At 45.1% G+C, this 20,871-nt stretch overlaps 1 protein-coding gene across 1 annotated transcript in view; it reads left to right on the top strand.

The window, feature by feature from the left end:
- tmem63c (transmembrane protein 63C) overlaps positions 1–20,871 on the top strand; it is a 494,723-nt gene that overhangs the window by 351,996 nt on the left and 121,856 nt on the right. Inside the window, exon 16 of the mRNA XM_059962995.1 lies at positions 9,819–9,905. Coding sequence (XP_059818978.1) covers positions 9,819–9,905 — 87 coding nt within the window. The remainder of the gene's footprint in view (positions 1–9,818; positions 9,906–20,871) is intronic.

Here is a 20,871-nt window from a genome sequence, read left to right on the forward strand (position 1 = left end):
CAAATACTGGAAAGGCTCAGGAAAATTCAGAAATCACAGAACTGAAATACACTGAGCAATAAACAGAGAGGCAGATGATAGGTGAAGCACAATGAGACACAGGTGGCAGCAATACAGGTAATAATGAGAAACAGATGAGAGACGGAGTACTCAGGAATACAGAGGCCGGAGTAGAGCAGGAGTGAGGACAGGAGCACGTGGCAATACAAAGCACAAACTGACGGCTAGGGAGAAACACACAAAAAGACAAAATTCAACTGGAGGTACTGACAATAAGGTACTCGTGAGACCACACTTGGAGTATTGTGTGCAGTTTTGGGTTCCTTAATTTAGAAAGGATGTACTGACATTGGAGAGGGTTCAGAGAAGACTCATAAGAATGATTCCAGGGATGAAAGAGTTACCATATGAGGAACGTCTGTTAGCTCTTGGGCTATATTCCATGGAATTCAGGAGAATGAGGGGGAATCTCATAGAAACATTCCAAATGTTAAGAGGTCTGAACAGATTAGATATGGCAAAGTTACCTCCCATGGTAGGGGATTCTAGGACAAGAGGGCACAACTTCAGGATTGAAGGATGTCCATTTAGAACAGAGATGCAGAGAAATTACTTTAGTCAGAGGGTGGTAAATCTGTGGAACTTGTTGCCACAAGTGGCTGTGGAGACCAAGTCATTAGGTGTATTTAAGGCAGAGATAGGTTCATGATTAGCCATGGCGTCAAAGGGTATGGGGTCAAGGCAGGGAAGTGGGGATAACTGGAAAAAATGGATCAGCCCATGATTGAATGGCAGAGCAGACTTGATGGGCTGAATGGCCTACTGCTGCTCCTATATCTTATGGCCTTAGGTTTTGCAACTTGTAAACTATTCCCAGAAACTTCAGCCAACTCTGTTCTGCTATCGTCCCCACCAGTATTCCCTTCTAATCCACCTGGGCTCCTCTCTCATGCCTCTGTATTTCCTTTTATTCCATTGCAATACTGATTCATGTAAGTTATCCTTCTCCCTCTCAAATTGCAGTATGAATTCAATCATATTATGATCACTGCCTCCTAAGGTTTCCTTTACAATAAGCTAATAAAATTTGGATCATTACACAACACTCAACCTAAGATAGCCTTTCTGCAAGTAGGCTCAAGCACAAGCTGCTCTAAAAAGCAGTCTGGGAGGCATTCAATAAATTCCTTCTCTTGTCATCCAACACCAACTTGATTTTCCCAAAGCCCTTACATATTGAAGACCCCCATTACAATTGTGATATTACCCTTATTACATGTCCCTTTGTAATCTGAACCCCCCCCCCCACATCTTGGCTACTATTTGGAGGCCTATATATGATTCCCATAATGTTTATTTTTACCCTTGCAGTTTCTTAACTCCATCCACAAAGATTCTATATTCTTTGACCCTTTGTCCATCTCTTACCAATAGAGCCACATGACCATCTATGCCTTCCTGCCTGTCCTGTCAATACAAAGTATATCCTTTGATGTTAAACTCCCAACTATAATCTTCTTTCAGCCATGAGTTTGTTCACCTTATTTTGAATGCTACATGTACTTAAATACAGCCTTTATGAATTTTTCCTCTGTGATACAACTTTTTACTCTCAGTGCAGTTGTACCCAGTCTTTGGCTTGTTCTTCCTAACATTCATTTTATATACTATATCATCTACTTGTAAATCTGCTGGCTCATCCTCAGCTCTATCATACTGGTTCCCACCCCACTGCCATATTAATTTAAACTACTAGGATTTGGGAATTCCTGGAACCTGATAGTCTCCCCCTGATGACTACACTTGTGGGAAGTGCAGCCAACTCCAGCTCATGAAAGACTGTATTAAAGAACTGGAGCTGGAGTTGGATGAATTTAGGATCATCTGGGAGGCAGACAGTTTGATAGGTATGCCTTTTGGGTGGGTGGTTACATCCAAAGTGCAAAATTCAGTGAATAGATGGGTGAACACCAAGAGAGTCAGTACAGGGTCCCCCTGTGGCCATTCCCTTCAGCATCAGGTATACCCCTTTGGATACTGCTGAGGGGCATGACCAATCTGGGCAAGGCAGTCGCAGCCAAACCAGTAGCACTGTGGTCAGCTCTGAGCCTCAGAAGGATAGGGTGTAATAGTCATTGGGGACTCGATAGTTAGGGGGACAGATGGAGATTCTGCAGCAGCAAAAGAGACACCAGGATAGTGTGTTGCTTCCCAGGTGCTAGGGTCCAGGATGTCTCTGAGCAGAATATTCTTGAAGGGCAGAGTGAGCAGCCGGAAGTTGTGCTACATGTTGGTACCAATGATATAGGTAAGAGAGGTGTAGAGGTCCTGAGCAGTAAGTTTAGGGAGTTAGGAAGGAGATTGAAGAGAAGGACCTCCAAGATGATAATCTTAAGATTACTCCCTGTACCATGAGCTGGGGAAGGTCAGTACAGAAAGATAGCGGTGAAACACGGTTCCTATTCTCACTGTCGCGTGGCATAGGCAGTAATCCCAAGATTACTACCTTTGAGGTCCTACTTCTCAATTTCCTTCCTAACTCTCTGTAGTCTTTTTTCAGGACCTCTTCCCTTTTCCTACCTAAATCAACAGACAGTTGATGTGATGGTCATTCAGATATGAACCATGTTCAACAGACTTTTGATGTGATGGTTGTTCTGGCATGAACCATGAGTGACAGGCAGTTGATGAAATGGTTAGTCAGATATGAACCACGTTCGACAGTAAGTTGATGTGATTGTCCATCAGATATGAACTGTGTTCGACAGACAATTGATGTGATGGTGGGTCAGATATGAACCATGTTCGACAGTGAATTGATGTGTTGGTCTGTCAGATATGAACCGTGTTCGACAGAGAGTTGTTGTTGTCCATCAGATATGAACTGTGTTCAACAGGCAGTTGATGTGATCACTGGTCAGATATGAACCATGCTCAACAGACTGTCGATTCAACCATAGTACAGTATAGCACAGGAAACAGGACATTTGCCCTTCTTGTCTGTGCCGAAACTTAATTCAGGTTTACCTTCACATTATCTGCCAAAGCAACCTCATGTCTTCTTTTTGCCTTCCTGATTTCCTTCTTTAGTATTTTCTTACATTTTCTATACACTTCAAGTACCTCATTTGTTCCTTGTTGCCTATACCTGCTCCTTTTCCTAACCAGATTGCCTATATCCTTTGAAAACCAAGGTTCCCTATGCCTGTTAACTTTGTCTTTAATCCTGGCAGGAACATGCAAACTCTACACTCTCAAAATTTAGCCTTACTGAACACATACTTGCCAGAAAACAACTTATCCCAATTCACTCTTTCTAGATCCTTTCTCATTTCCACAAAATTGGCCCTTCTCCAACTTAGAACCTCAACTCGAGGACCAGACCAATCCTTAGCCATAATTAATTTGGAACTAATGACATTATAGTCACTGGACCCAAAATGTTCACCTACACATATTTCTGTCACCTGACCTGTCTGGTGACAGTAATAGGAGGTCAAGTATTGTTTCCTCTCTTGTAGGTACCTCTATATATTGATTTAGAAAACTTTCCTGAACACATTTAACAAACTCCAAGACATCTAGCTCTTTCACAGTGTGTGAGTCCCAATCAATATATGGAAAGTTAAAATCCCCTACTATTACAACTTTCCGTTTCTTACATCGGTCTGCTATCTTTCTACAGATTTGCTCCTCCAATTCTCTCTGACTATTGGGTGGTCTATAATTCAACCCTATTAGTGTGGTCACACCTTTCCATTCCTCAGCTCCACCCATATGGCCTCTATAGACAAGCCCTCAGGGCTGTCCTGCCTACATACAGCTGTGATATTTTCCCTGACTAGTAATGCCACTCCTCCCACTTTCATCCTTCCCCCTCTATTACATCTGAAACAACAGAACCCCAGAACATTGAGCTGCCAGTCTTACCCCTCCTGCAATCAAGTCTCACTAATAGCAATAATGTCGTAATCCCACGTGCCAATCCACGCCCTAAACTCATCAGCCTTACGTACAATATTACCTGTATTGAAATAGAAGCACCTGAGAACATTTCTATCATGTACAAACCTTTGATTTCAGTTCAGTTCAGTTTCAGTTTATTGTCATTTAGAAACCACAAATGCAACGCAGTTAAAAAATCCTGAGATTGCAACCCTGGAGGTCCTGTCCTTCAACTTTGCATCTAACTCCCTAAACTCTCTTTGCAGACCTACTCCTTCTTCCTACCCATGTCATTGGTCCCTACATGCACCACAACATCTGGCTGTTCACCCTCCCTCCTAAGAATACAGAGAAATCAGTCCAAGATATGGCAGACCCTTGCACCAAGGAGGCAACAGACCATCCGGGATTCTCGATCTCTCCCACAGAACCTTTTATCTATCCCCCTAACTATCGAATCCCCTATCACTACTGCTCTCCTCTTTTCCCTCCTTCCTTTCTGAGCTGAGGGTCCAGTCTCAGTGCCAGAGACACAACCACAACAACAGTATCCAAAACAGTATACTTATTGTTGATGGGAACAGCCACAGAGGTGCTCTGATCTTTCTGTCTATTCCCCTTCCCTCTCCTGACAGTCACCCAGCTACCTGCCTCCTGACTTTTAGGAGTGACTGCCTCCCTGAAACTGCTGTCTATTTCTGCCACTGCCTCACGAATGATCCGAAGTTCATCCAGCTCCAGCTCCAGTTCCCTAACACGGTTCGTCAGGAGCTGCAGCTAGATGCACCTTTTACAGGTGTAGTCATCAGGGACAATTGTGCTCACCCTGACTTCCCACATACTGCATACAGAGCACTGGACTTCCCTAACTGCTGCCTCCATTACTTACTCCTAAGTTAATTAAATTAATTAAAGGAACTTATCCAGCCTTACCTCACTTGGAGCAAGCTCGTCCTCAGCCTCTCAAGCCAAAGCTTCAAAGCTGTTCTCCTCCCATCCCCCCCCCTATTATCTCAAATACTCACTCCTTCAGTTGCCCTCCGTGCTCCTTTTAAAGCACACTCTCCTCAGCTTCTCAGCTGGTTACCAGCACTCAGTGCTCTCCCAAGCCCCTTGTTCCTCCCCCTGCTGCGACAGTCCCATGTTCACACTGTGATGGTTGGTCGGATATGAACCATGTTCAATAGATAGTTGATGTGATGGTCTGTCAGATATAAACCACATTCGACAGACATTGATGTGATGGTCGGTCAGATATGAACGATGTTTGACAGACAGTTGATGTGATGGCTGGTCAGATATAAACCATGTTCAACAGACAGTTGATGTGATGGTCTGTCAGATATGAAGTGTGTTCGACAGACAGTTGACGTAATGGTTGGTCAGATATGAACTGTGTTCAACAGACAGTTGATGTGATGGCTGGTCAGGTATGAGCGATGTTTGACAGACAGTTGATGTGACGGCTGGTCAGATATGAACCATGTTCGACAGACAGTTGATGTGATGGCAGGTCAGATAGATGATGTGTGATGTCAGCCAGTAGAGTGTGAGAGGTTTAAAAAGAAGACTGCCATATCCAGCGGACAGTGGAGTGAGAGTCAGTAGAGTGATAGAGCTTTGGCTCAGTGGGCTTAGGCGGTAACGGGACAAGGCGAGGTAGGTTTACCTGTGTTATTTACGGAAAGAAAGTAGTATGTGTATGAGGCCAGTTTTCTCTGCATGGTGTCAGTTGTGGAGGGTTCTGGAGTCTCCCAGGCTCCCGGACGGCCATATCTGCACCCGGTGTGTCGAGCTGCAGCTCCTAAGGGACCATGTTAGGGAACTGGAGATGCAGCTCGATGACCTTCATCTGGTCAGTGAGAGTGAGTAAGTGATAGAAAGAAGTTATAGGCAGGTGGTCACACTGGGGCCAAGGGAGACAGACAAGTGGGTCACAGCCAAGAGGGGGAAGGGGAAGAGTCAGGTACCAGAGAGTGCCCCTGTGGCTGTACCGCTTGACTATAAGTACTCCTGCTTGAGGGATTTCCTGGGGGAAGCAACAGTGGCCGTGCCTCTGGCCCAGAGTCCGACCCTGTGGCTCAGAAGGGTAAGGAAAGGAAGAGGAAGGCAGCATTGATAGGGGACTCTATAGTTAGGGGGTCAGACAGGCAATTCTGTGGACTCAGGAAGGAAACTCGGATGACAGTTTGCCTCCCAAGTGTCAGAGTCTGGGATGTTTCAGATCACATCCAAGATATCCTGCAGTGGGAGGGAGAACAGCCCGAGGTCATGTTACATATCGACACCAATGATATAGGTAGGAAAAAGGAAGAGGTCCTGAAAAAAGACTACAGAGAGTTAGGAAGGAAGTTGAGAAGTAGGACCTCAAAGGTAGTAATCTCGGGATTACTGCCTGTGCCACGTGACAGTGAGAATAGGAATAGGATGAGGTGGAGGATAAATGTGTGGCTGAGTGATTGGAGCAGGAGGCATGGATTCAGATTTCTGGATCATTTGGACCTCTTTTGGGGCAGGTATGACTTGTACAAAAAGAACGGGTTGCACTTGAATCCAAGGGGGACCAATATCCTGGTGGGGACGTTTGCTAAGGCTACTGGGGAGAGTTTAAACTAGAATTGTTGGGGGGAGGGAACTGAACAGAAGAGACTGGGGAAGAGGAGTTTGGCTCACAAACGGAGAAAGCTTGTAGACAGTCCGAGAGGAAGGATAGGCAGGTGATAAAGAAGGGACGAGCTCAGACTAAAGGTTTGAGATGTGTCTATTTTAACGCAAGGAGTGTCGTGAACAAAGCGGATGAGCTTAGAGTGTGGATCAGTACTTGGAGCTATAATGTGGTGGACATTACAGAGACTTGGATGGCTCAGGGACAGAAATAGTTACTTGAAGTGCCGGGTTTTAGCTGTTTCAGAAAGGACAGGGAGGGAGGCAAAAGAGGTGGGGGCGTGGCACTGTTGTTCAGAGATAGTGTCACGGCTGCAGAAAACGTGGACGCCATGGGGGGATTGACTACGGAGTCTCTGTGGGTGGAGGTTAGGAACAGGAAGGGTAAAATAACTTTACTGGGTGTTTTTTATAGGCCACCTAATAGCAATAGGGATAGCGAGGTGCAGATGGGGAAACCGATCCTGGAAAAGTGTTATAATAACAGAGTTGTCATGATGGGAGATTTTAATTTTCCAAATATTAATTGGCATCTCCCTAGAGCAAGGGTTTTTGATAGAGTGGAGTTTGTTAGGTGTGTTCAGGAAGGTTTCTTGACATAATATGTAGATAAGCCTACAAGAGGAGAGGCTGTACTTGATTTGGTATTGGAAAATGAACCTGGTCACCTGTCAGATCTCTCAATGGGAGAGCATTTTGGAGATAGTGATCATAATTCTATCTCCTTTACAAAGGAATTGGAGAGTGATAGGAACAGACAAGTTAGAAAAGTGTCTACTTGGAGTAAAGGGAATTGTGAGGCTATCTGGCAGGAAATTGGAAGCTTAAATTGGAAACAGATATTCTCAGGGAGAAGTATGAAAGAAATGTGGCAAATGTTCAGGGGTTATTTGTGTGCAGTTCTGCATAGGTACGTTCCAATGAGACAGGGAAATTATGGCAGGGTACAGGAACCATGGTGTACAAAGGCTGTAATAAATCTAGTCAAAAAGAAAAGCTTACAAAAGGTTCAGAGAGCTAGGTAATGTTAGAGATCTAGAAGATTATAAGGCTAATAGGAAGGAGCTTAAGAAGGAAATTAGGAGAACCAGAAGGGGCCATGTGAAGACCTTGGTGGACAGAATTAAGGAAAACCCCAAGGCATTCTACAGGTATGAGAAGAATGAGAGGATAAGACATGAACGAATGGGACCTATCAAGTATGACAGTGGGAAAGTGTCTATGGAACTGGAGGAAATAGCAGAGGTACTTAATGAATAATTCAGTATTCACAATGGAAAAGGATCTTGGTGATTGTAGTGATGACTTGCAACAGACTGAAAAGCTTGAGTATGTAGATATTAAAAAAGAGTATGTGCTGGAGCTTTTGGAAAGCATCCAGTTGGATAAGTCACCGGGACCAGATGAGATGTACCCCAGGCTATTGTGGGAGGCAAGGGAGGAGATTGCTGAGCCTCTGGCCTCTTTGCATCTTCAATGGGGACAGAGAGGTTCTGGAGGATTGGAGGGTTGCAGATGTTGTTCCTTTATTCAAGAAAGGGAGTAGAGATAGCCCAGGAAATTATAGACCAGCAAGTCTTACCTCAGTGGTTGGTAAGTTGATGGAGAAGATCCTAAAAGGCAGGATTTATGAACATTTGGAGAGGTACAATATGATTAAGAATAGTCAGCATGGCTTTTTCAAGGGCAGGTCGTGCCTTACGAGCCTAATTGAATTTTTTGAGGATGTGACTAAACAGATTTATGAAGGAAGAGTGATAGATGTAGTGTATATGGATTTCAGCAAGGCATTTGATAAGGTACCCCATGCAAGGCTTATTGAGAGAGTAAGGAGGCATAGGATCCAAGGGGACATTGCTTTGTGGATCCAGAACTGGCTTGGTACCACAGCAGGCAAAGAGTGGTTGTAGACGGGTCATATTCTGCATGGAGGTCTGTCACCAGTGGAGTGCATCAGGGATCTGTTCTGGGACCCTTTTTGTGATTTTTATAAATGACCTGAATGAGGAATTGGAGGGATGGGTTAGTAAGTTTGCTGATGATACAAAGGTTGGAGCTGTTGTGGATAGTGTGGAGGGCTATCAGAGGTTACAGCGGGACATTGATAGGATGCAAAACTGGGCTGAGAAATGGCAGATGGAGTTCAGCCCAGAAAAGTGTGCAATGGTTCATTTTGGTAGGTCAAATATGATGGCAGAATATAGTATTAATGGTAAGTCTCATGACAGTGTGGAGGATCAGAGGGATCTTGGGGTCCAAGTCCATAGGACGCTCAAAGCAGCTGTGCAGGTTGACTCTGTGGTTAAGAAAGCAAACGGTGTATTGGCCTTCCTCAATCATGGAATTGAATTTAGGAGTCGAGAGGTAATGTTGCAGCTATATAGGACCCTGGTCAGACCCCACTTAGAGTACTGTGCTCAGTCCTGGTTGCCTCACTACAGGAAGGATGTGGAAGCCATAGAAAGGGTGCAGAGGAGATTTCCAAGGATGTTGCCTGGATTGGGGAGCACGCGTTATGAAAATAGGTTGAGTAAACTCGGCCTTTTCACCTTGGGCGATGGAGGATGAGAGGTGACCTGATAAAGATGTATAAGATGATGAGAGGCATTGATCGGGTTGATAGCCAGAGGCTTTTCCCAGGGCTGAAGTGGTTGCCACAGGAGGACACAGGTTTAATTTGCTGGGGAGTAGGTACAGAGGAGATGTCAGGGGTAAGTTTTTTACTCAGAGTGTGGTGAGTGCATGGAATGGGCTCCCAGCAACGGTGATGGAGGCGGATACGATAGGGTCTCTTAAGAGACTTTTGGATAGGTACATGGAGCTTAGAAAAATAGAGAGCTCTAGGTAAACCTCATAATTTCTAAGGTAGGGCCATGTTCAGCTCAAGTTTTTGGATCGAAGGGCTTGTATTGTGCAGTAGATTTTCTATGTTTCTTTATGAACCATGTTTCAAAGACAGTTGATATGATGGTTGGTCAGATATGAATGATGTTCGACAGACAGTTGATGTGATAGCGGGTTAGATGTGAACCACGTTCAACAGACATTTGATGTGATTGCTGGTCAGATATGAATGATGTTTGACAGATATTTGATGTGATGGCTCGTAAGATATCAGCCATGTTTGACAGACAGTTGATGTGATGATTGATCAGATATGAACCATGCTCGAAAGAGAATTGATGTGATGGCAATTGTTTATGTTTCAGATCCACGGAGAACCAGGTGACAATGCACAAGTGTTACTTCTTCCTGGTTTTCATGGTGATCATCCTGCCATCTCTGGGACTGACCAGGTAATGCTCTGTGGAATAAGTAAAGCCCCATATCATCAGTGTCTTGAAGGAAGGTGACATGAATGCTGCCAGTTTACTGTTAGGTTCTTTCACTGAGCTTCCTTGTGGGGACTGAGAGACGACTTTTGTGTGTCTCAGTAATGCGGGTCCTGACAACAGACTGGGGACTGAAAATTAACAGAACTCTGATTGCTGCCAGACCACCTCTTAAAATGTCAATCATGTACCCACACCACTTACCGGGTTACTCCACAGTGTACCCCACCACTTACCGAGTCCACCCCCCACTGGTTACCATGTCCACCCGTTGAGTTCCCTCAGCACTTACTGTGTCCTCCACCACATATCCACACCCCTTTTCCGTGTCTCCCCACTACATACCCTTACCACTTACCTTGACCCCCCACGGTGTTTCCTCAACACTTACCAAGTCCACCCACTACATATCTTCAACACTTACTGAGACTTCCCCATAGTGTATCCTCAAAACTTACTGTGACCCCCCCCACTCACCATGTTCCTTCAACTCTTACCATGATTCCCCGATAACATACCCTCAGTACTTACTGTGTCCCATCACTGCATACCCTCAATATAGGCTTCCCAATCCTCTGTCTTGCCAGTAGCTTTGACTTAATTGTACTCCCCCTCTTTTGCTTTTACTTTGATTCTGACTTCACTTGTCAGCCACAGTAGTGTCCTTCTTCCATTTGAAAATTTCTTCTTATTTGAAATGTATCTGTCTTGAACTTCCCTCATTTTTCACCGAAACTCCAGCCATTTCTGCTTTGCTGTCTGTCCTTCCTGCTCACCACTTATCATGTCCTGCCACGGCGTATCCTCACCACTTATCATGTCCTGCCACGGCGTAGCCTCACCACTTGTCATGTCCTCCCACCACCTATCCTCCCCACTTATCATCTATCCTCATCATTTATTGTGTCCTCCCACTGTGTATCCTCACCACTTATCATGTTCTCCCACCGCGTATCCTCACCACTTATTATGTCTACCCACCGCGTCGCCTCACCACTTATCGTGTTCTCCCATTGTGTATCCTCACCACTTATTGTGTCCTCCCATGGCGTAGCCTCACCACTTATCATGTCCTCCCACCACCTATCCTCCCCACTTATCATCTATCCTCACCATTTATTGTGTCCTCCCACTGTGTATCCTCACCACTTATCGTGTTCTCCCACCGCTTATCCTCACCACTTATTGTGTCTACCCACCGCATCTCCTCACCACTTGTCGTGTTCTCTCACCGCGTCTCCTCACCACTTATCGTGTTCTCCCACTGTGTATCCTCACCACTTATCGTGTCCTCCCACCACGTATCCTCACCACTTATTGTGTCTACCCACCGCATCTCCTCACCACTTGTCGTGTTCTCTCACCGCGTCTCCTCACCACTTATTGTGTCTACCCACCGCATCTCCTCACCACTTGTTGTGTTCTCTCACCGCGTCTCCTCACCACTTATCGTGTTCTCCCACTGTGTATCCTCACCACTTATCGTGTCCTCGCACCACGTATCCTCACCACTTATTGAGTCCTCCCACTGTGTATCCTCACCACTTATCGTGTTCTCCCACCACGTATCCTCACCACTTATTGTGTCTACCCACCGCATCTCCTCACCACTTGTCGTGTTCTCTCACCGCATCTCCTCACCACTTGTTGTGTTCTCTCACCGCGTCTCCTCACCACTTATCGTGTTCTCCCACTGTGTATCCTCACCACTTATCGTGTCCTCGCACCACGTATCCTCACCACTTATTGAGTCCTCCCACTGTGTATCCTCACCACTGAACATGCCTCCTCACTACATACCCTTACCACTTACTGTTGCTATTGATATTACTATTACAAGGGAAAAGTGCTAGGATCTTTCAAAGGTCTTAAGGTGGATAAGTCACCTGGGCCAGAGGAATTACATCCCAGTATCCTGAGAGAGGTTGCTGAAGAGATAACAGATACATTGGTCATGATCTTTCAAAAATCACTTGATTCTGGCATGGTCCCAGAGGACTGGGAGATTGCAAATGTCATTCCACACTTTAACAAGGCAGGAAGAGAATAAGGCAAGTGAAAGGTAATTATAGGCCTCATTGGTTGGGAAAGTGTCTATTATTAAGGATGAAGTTTCAAGGTACTTGGAGACTAATGATAAAATAAGTCAAAGTCAGCATGATTTCTGTAAAGGGAAATCTTGCTTGACAAATCTGTTAGAGTTCTTCGAGGAAGTAACAAGTAATAAGCAGGGTGGACAAAGGAGAGGCAGTGGATGTCATTTACTTGGATTTTCAGAAGGCATTGGATAAGGTGCCATACATGAGACAGCTTAAGAAGATAAAATCCTATGGTGTTACAGGAAAGATACTGGCATGGATAGCAGAATGGCTGACAGGCAGGAGGCAGTGATTGGGAATAGAAGGGACGATTTCTGGTTGACTGCCGATGATTAACGGTTTCCTCAGGGGTCAGTATTGGAATCACTTCCTTTCACATTGTTTGTCAATGATTTAGAAATATAGGACCATAGAAAATCTGAAGCACAGTAAAGGCCCTTCAGCCCATGATGCTGTGCCAAACATAGACTTATTTAGAAATTACCTAGGGTTACCCATAGCTCTCTATTTTTCCAATCTCCATGTACCTATCCAGGAGTCTCTTAAAAGACCCTATCATATCTGCCTCCGCCACCGTCGCCAGCAGCCCATTCCATGCACTCACCACCTTCTGCGTAAAAAACTTACCCCTGACATCTCCTCTGTACCTACTTCCAAGTTAGTACCTTAAAACTATGCCCTCCCTGTTAGCCATTTCAGCCCTGGGAAAAAGCCTCTGACTATCCACATGATCAATACCTCTTATCATCTTATACACCTCTATCAGGTCACCTCTCATCCTCTGTCGCTCCAAGGTGAAAAGGCCAAGTTCACTCAACCTATTCTCATAGGGCATGCTCCCCATTCCAGACAATATCCTTGTAAATCTCCCCTGAACCTTTTCTATAGTTTCCTCATCCTTCTTGTAGTGAGGTGACCAGAACTGAGCACAGTACTCCAAATGGGGCGTGATCAAGGTCCTATATAGCTGTAACATTACCCCGTGGCTCTTAAACTCAGTCCTAGGGTTGATGAAGACCAATGCACTGTATGCCTTCTTAACCACACACACAACCTGTGCAACAGCTTTGAGTGTCGTATGGACTCAGGCCCCAAGATCCCTCTGATCCTCCACACTGCCAAGAGTCTTACCATTAACACAGTCGGCCCTCCTTATCCACGGAGGATTGGTTACGGGACCTCCCCATGGATACCAAAAAACGCGGATGCTCAAGTCCCTTATTTAACCTGCCTCAGTGCAGTGGACTTTAGGACCCAGCGGAGATCAGGACCCGCCACCCACGGCTGCTGCTGAATCCGCAGTGTTTCAGTTCCATTGATGGAAAACGATCATGATGGAAAATAAAGTGGAAATAATAAAGCAATCGGAAAGAGGTGAAACACCATTGGTCATTGGAAAAGCATTAGGCTACAGTCGGTCAATGATTGGAACAATTTTAAAGGATAAAGTGAGAGTAATGAACCGTGTGAAAGGCCCTGCCCCAATGAAAGCTACAATTATAACTAAGCAACGCAGTGGTTTAATTATTGAAATACATATGTTTCTTAAGTGTTTTATATGCATAGAAAGGTAAAATATATACTGTATTCTAAGACAAACTTTTGACTGTCGCTAAATAATACCGGATGTACCTGTTCCAACTTACCTATAATATCTAATACAAAGTAAATGCTATGTAAACAGTTGTTGTACTGTATTGTTTAGGGAGTAATGACAAGAAAAATAAACTGTACGTGCTCAAACAACAAATGCTGGAGAGAAAACTTCCAGGTTATCCCGATCCATGGTTGGTTGAATTCGTGCATGCGGAGCCCACGGATAAGGAGGGCCAACTGTACTACATTCTGCCATTATATTTGACCTACCAAAATGAACCACCTCACACTTATCTGGGTTGAACTTTATCTGCCACTTCTCAGCCCAGTTTTGCATCCTATCAATGTCCCGCTGTAACCTCTGACAGCCCTCCATACTATCCACGTACCCCCAACCTTTGTGTCATGAGCAAATTTATTAATCCATCCCTCCACTTTTTCATCCAGGTAATGCTCATTTAGATAACAGAATTGATGGCTTTGTGGCAAAGTTTATGGATGTTACGAATATAGCTGGAGGGATAGGTAGTGCTGAGGAAGCAATGTGATTGCAGCAGGACTTAGACAAATTGGAAGAATGGGCAAAAAAGTGGCAAATGGAAAACTGATGGAAAATGTATGATTATGCAAAGAAACAATAGTGCAGACTATTATCTAAATGGGGAGAAGGTTCAAACATCAGAGGTACAGAGGGACTTAGGAGTCCTCGTGCAAGACTCCTAGCAGGTTAGTTTACAGGATGAGTCTGTGGCAAAGAAGACAGATGCAGTATTGGTATTTATTTTGAAGGGAATAGAGTATATAAAGAAGGATATAACGCTGAAGCTTTATTAGACACTAATCAAGCTACACTTAGAGTACTGTCAACAGTTTTGGGCCCTATATCTCAAAAAGGATGTGCTGTCATTGGAGAGAGTCCAGAGGTGGTTCTTGAGGATGTTTCAGGATGAAGGGGTTAACATATGAGAAGTGTTTGGCAACTTTGTCCCTGTACTCACTAGGATGGAGAAGAATATGGGGGATCCCACTGAAACCTACCAAATGTTGAAAGGACTAGTTAGGGTGGATGTGGAGAGGATGTTTCCTGTGGTGGGGGTAGCCAGCACTAGAGCGCGCAGCCTCAAAGTTGAGGGGCGACCTTTAGAACATAAGTAAGGAGGATTTTTTTTTTTAGCCAGAAAGTAGAAAATCGTTGGAATGTTCTGCCACAGACTGAGGTGGAGGCCAAGTCCGTGAATATACTGAAGGCGGAAGTTGATAGTTTCCTGATCAATCAGAGCATTAAAGAATATGGCGAGAAGCGAGGTGTCTGAAGTTGAGTGGGATCTGGAATTAGCCATGATGGAATGGCGGAGCTGTCCGAAAGGCTGAATGGCCTAATTCTCCTTTGTCTTAAGTTCATATGTTGACACCCTGCCATTTACCCTCACCACTTACTGTGACATAGATAGATAGAATAGTACAGCACATGACAGGCCCTTTGGCCCACAATGTTGTGCCGACCCTCAAACCCTGCCTCCCATATAACCCCCCACTTTAAATTCCTCCATATACCTGTCCAGTAGTCTCTTAAACTTCACTAGTGTATCTGCTTCCACCACTGACTCAGGCACTGCATTCCATGCACCAACCTCTCTCTGAGTGAAAAACCTTCCTCTAATATCCCCCTTGAACTTCCCTCCCCTTACCTTAAAGCCATGTCCTCTTGTACTGAGCAGTGGTGCCCTGGGGAAGAGGCGCTGGCTGTCCACTCTGTCTATTCCTCTTAATATCTTGTACACCTCTATCATGTCTCCGCTCATCCTCCTTCTCTTCAAAGAGTAAAGCCCTAGCTCTCTTAATCTCTGATCATAATCCATACACTCTAAACCAGGCAGCATCCTGGTAAACCTCCTCTGTACCCTTTCCAATGCTTCCACATCCTTCCTATAGTGAGGCGACCAGAACTGGACACAGTACTCCAAGTGTGGCCTAACTAGAGTTTTATAGTGCTGCATCATTACATCGTGTCTCTTAAACTCTATCCCTCAACTTATAGACAATAGACAATAGGTGCAGAAATAGACCATTCGGCCCCTCGAGTCTGCACCGCCATTCTGAGATCATGGCTGATCATTCACTATCAATACCCAGTCCCTGCCTTGTCCCCATATCCCTTGATTCCCCTATCCATCAGATATCTATCTAGCTCCTTCTTGAAAGCATCCAGAGAATTGGCCTCCAACGTCTTCCGAGGCAGTGCATTCCACACCTCTACAACTCTCTGGGAGAAGAAGCTCTTCCTCAACTCTGTTTTAAATAACTGACCTCTTATTCTCAATCCATGCCCTCTGGTACTGGACTCTCCCAACATCTGGAACATATTTCCTGCCTCAATCCTATCAAATCCTTTAATTATCTTAAATGTTTCAATCAGATCCTCTCTCAATCTCCTCAATTACAGCACGTACAAGCCCAATCTCTCCAATCTCTCTGCGTAAGACAGCCCTGCCATCCCAGGAATCAACCTAGTGAATCTATGCTGCACTTCCTCAATTGCCAGAATGACCTTCCTTAAACCTGGAGACCAAAACTGTACCCAATATTCCAGGTGTGGTCTCACCAGGGCCCTGTACAAATGCAAAAGGACATCCTTGCTCTTGTACTCAATTCCCCTTGTAACAAAGGCCAACATTCCATTTGCCCTCTTCACTGCCTGTTGCACTTGCTCATTCACCTTCATTGACTGGTGAACTAGGACTCCTGGGTCTCTTTGCATTTCTCCCTTACCTAACTCTACACCGTTCAGACAATACTCTGCCCTCTTGTTCCTGCTTCCAAAGTGGATAACTTCACATTTATTCACATTGAATGACATCTGCCAAGTATCTGCCCACTCACCCAGCTATCCAAGTCTCCCTGTATTCTCCTAACGTCCTCTTCGCATGTCACACTGCCACCCAGTTTAGTATCGTCAGCAAACTTGCTGATATAGTTTTCAATGCCCTCATCTAAATCGTTGACATAAATCGTAAAGAGCTGTGGTCCCAATACAGAGCCCTGTGGTACCCCACTAGTCACCTCCAGCCAGTCCGAGAAACACCCATTCACTGCTACCCTTTGCTTTCTATCTGCCAACCAGTTTTCTATCCATGTTGAAACCCTGCCCCCAATGCCATGAGCTCTGATTTTACTCACCAATCTCCTATGTGGCACCTTATCGAATGCCTTCTGAAAATCTAGTTACACTACATCCACTGGCTTACCCTCGTCTAACATCCTTGTTACACCCTCAAAAAACTCCAACAGATTAGTCATGCATGATTTGCCCTTGGTAAATCCATGCTGGCTCAGCCTAATCCTATTACTGCCATCAAGATAAGCCACTATTTCGTCCTTAATAATGGACTCAAGCATCTTCCCCACGACTGACGTTAGGCTAACAGGGCGATAGTTCTCTGTTTTCTCCTTCCCCCACTTCTTGAAAAGTGGGATAACATTAGCCACTCTCCAATCTTCAGGAACTGATCCTGAATCTAAGGAACATTGGAAAATGATTACCAATGCATCCGCAGTTTCCTGAGCCACCTCTTTTAGAACCCTCGGATGCAGACCATCTGGACCCGGGGATTTATTAGCCTTCAATCCTACCAGTCTACTCATCACAGTTTCTTTCCTAATGTCAATCTGTCTCAATTCCTCTGATATCTTATGACCCTGGCCCATCCATACATCTGGGAGATTGCTTGTGTCCTCCCTGGTGAAGACAGATCTAAAGTACGCATTAAATTCTGTTGCCATTTCCCTGTTTCCCATAACAATTTCTCCCAATTCATTCTTCAAGGGGCCAACATTGTTCTTAACTATCTCCTTTCTCTTCACATAGCTAAAAAAGCTTTTGCTATCCCCTTTTATATTCCTGGGTAGACTGAGCGCATACCTGATTTTTTTCTCTCCGTATTCCTTTTTTAGTTAAGATCTGCTGTTCCTTAAAACTTTTCCAATCATCTGTATTCCCACTCATCTTAGCCCTGTCATACTTCTTTTTCTTTAATGCTATACAATCTCTGACTTCCTTTGTCAACCACTGTGGCCCCTTCCCCCTCTTTGAATCCTTCCTTCTCATTGGAATGAACTGCTTTTGCATCTTTTGTATTATGCCCAAGAATATCTGCCACTGCTGATCCACTGTCTTTCCTGCCAGGGCATCCGCCCATTTAACTTTGGCCAGCCCTTCCCTCATGGCTCTGTAGTCTCCTTTATTTAATTGCAACACTGACACCTCTGATCTGCCCTTATCCCTCTCAAATTGTAGATAAAAACTCATCATGTTATGATCACTACTTCCTAATGACTCCTTTACTTCAAGATCACTTATCAATTCCTGTTCATTACACATCACCAAGTCCAAAATAGCCTCGTTCCTGGTTGGCTCAAGCACAAGCTGTTCCAAAAAAACATCCCTTCGACACTCCACAAACTCCCTATCCTGGGGTCCAGCACCTACCTGATTCTCCCAGTTCACCTGCATGTTGAAATCTCCCATAATGACTGCATTACCTTTAGCACATGCCAATGTTAACTCCCTAATCAACTTGTACCCAATATCCATGCTACTGTTTGGGGGCCTGTACACAACACCCATTAGGGTCTTTTTACCCTTACTGTTCCTCAGCTCAATCCACACAGACTCTACTTCCCCTGTTCCCAAGTCACCTCTTGCTAAGGACTGAATCTCATTCCTCACCAACAGGGCCACCCCACCCCCTCTTCCTATATTTCTGTCTCTACGATAGCACGTATACCCTGGTACACTCAATTCCCAGGCCTGATCCCCTTGCAGCCATGTCTCTGTTATCCCAACAATATCGTAGTTCCCCATTTTCATCTGAGCTTCAAGCTCATCTGTCTTATTTCTGACACTACGCGCATTCAAGTATAGAATTCTTAGACCATTCCTCCTCTCTTTGCTTAAAACACTGTCTACTGTACCTAACCCAGCTCCTTGAACTTCCATCGGGCTAATTGCACCCTGAATTTTGATGACCTTCTCAAGATCACCCAAACCTTCTACACATTTAATCCCATGCTCCTTCTGACCAACCCTCTGGATCTGGATCCCTGCCCCCTGCACATCTAGTTTAAACCCCCCCCCCCCGAGCAGCACTGGCAAACACTCCTGCAAGAATGTTAGTACCCCTCCGGTTCAGATGTAGACCGTCCCTTCGAAACAGATCCCAATGTCCCTGGAACAAAGACCAATTATCCAAAAACCTGAACCCTTCCTTCCTGCACCATGCTCTCAGCCTCGTATTAATGTGCATAATCATTCTATTCTTCGCCTCACTCGCACGTGGCACAGGTAGCAATCCCGAGATTGTCACCCTGGAGGTCCTGCCTTTCAGCTTCACTCCTAACTCCCTGAACTCTCTAAGCAGGACCCCCTCACTCACCTTACCTTCATCGTTGGTCCCTACATGGACCACTACATCTGGGTTCATGCCCTCATTCTCAAGAATAGCCTGCACCCGATCTGAGATGTCCCGGACCCTGGCACCAGGGAGGCAACATACCATCCGAGACTCCCGATCTGCCCCACAAAATCTCCTATCTGCCCCCCTAACTATAGAATCCCCTAAAACTATCGCTCTCTTCTCTTCTCTCCTCCCCTTTCTAGTTCAGGGTTCAACCTCTGTGCCAGAGGCAGGACCACTACAACTCATTCCTGGTAGGTCATCCCCATCAACAGTATCCAGTATGGTATACTTATTGTTAATGGGAATGGCCGCAGGGGTGCTCTGCTCTCTCTGCCTGCTCCCCCTGCCTCTCTGGACCGTCACCCATCTGCCCACTTCTTGGTTTTTTGGTGTGACTACCTCCTGATAACTCCTATCTATCTCTGCCTCTGCCTCCCGAATGATCCGTAGTTCATCCAGCTCCAGCTCCAACTCCCTAACTCGGGCTAATAGGAGAAAGCTAACACCCCATAAGCTTTCTTAACTACCCTATCTACCTGTGAGGCAACTTTCAGGGATCCGTGGACATGTACCCCCAGATCCCTCTGCTTCTCCACACACTTCTCCGGGTTGAACTCCATCTGCCACTTCTCAGCCCACTTCTGCATTCTATCAATGTCTCTCTGCAATCTTTGACAATCCTCTACACTATCTACAACACCACCAACCTTTGTATCATCTGCAAACTTGCCAATCCACCTTTCTACCCCCACATCCAAGTTGTTAATAAAAATCACGAAAAGTAGAGCTCCCAGAACAGATCCTTGTGGGACACCACTAGTCACAACCCTCCAATCTGAATGTACTCCCTCCACCATGACCCTCTGCCTTCTGCAGGCAAGCCAATTCTGAATCCACCTGACCAAACTTCCCTGGATACCGTGCCTTTTGACTTTCTGAATAAGCCTACTTTGTGGAACCTTGTCAAATGCCTTGCTAAAATCCATGTAGATCACATCCACTGCACTACCCTCATCTATATGCCTGGTCACCCCCCTCAAAGAATTCTATCAGGCTTGTTAGACACGATCTGCCCTTCACAAAGCCATGCTGACTGTCCCTGTTCAGACCATGATTCTCTAAATGCCCATAGATTCTATCTCTTAGAATTTTTTCCAACAGCTTTCCTACCACAGACGTAAGGATCACTGGTCTATAATTACCTGGACTATTCCTACTACCTTTTTTGAACAAGGGAACAACATTCACCTTCCTCCAATCCTCCGGTACCATTCCCATGTACAACAAGGACATAAAGATCCTAGCCAGAGGCTCAGCAATCTCTTCCCTCGCCTCATGGAGCAGCCTAGGGAATATTCCGTCAGGCCCTGGGGACTTATCCATCCTAATGTATTTTAACAACTCCAACACCTCCTCATCCTTAATATCAACATGCTCCAGAACATTAACCTCACTCATATTGTCCTGACCATAATCAAATTCCCTCTCATTGTTGAATACCGAAGAGAAGTATTCATTGAGGACCTTGCTCACTTCCACAGCCTCCAGGCACATCTTTCCACTTTTATCTCTACCTTCACTCCTGTCATCCTTATGTACTTCACGTAATTGAAGAATGCCTTGGGGTTTTCCTTTACCCTTCTCGCCACGGCCTTCTCATGCCCTCTTCTTGCACTTCTCAGCCCCTTCTTAAGCTCCATTCTTGCTACCCTATATTCTTCAATAGACCCATCTGCTCCTTGCTTCCTAAACCTCATGTATGCTGTCTTCTTCCACCTG

The sequence above is a fragment of the Hypanus sabinus genome, chromosome 2, assembly GCF_030144855.1.
Source record: "Hypanus sabinus isolate sHypSab1 chromosome 2, sHypSab1.hap1, whole genome shotgun sequence".
NCBI classification, from domain to species: Eukaryota; Metazoa; Chordata; class Chondrichthyes; order Myliobatiformes; family Dasyatidae; genus Hypanus; species Hypanus sabinus.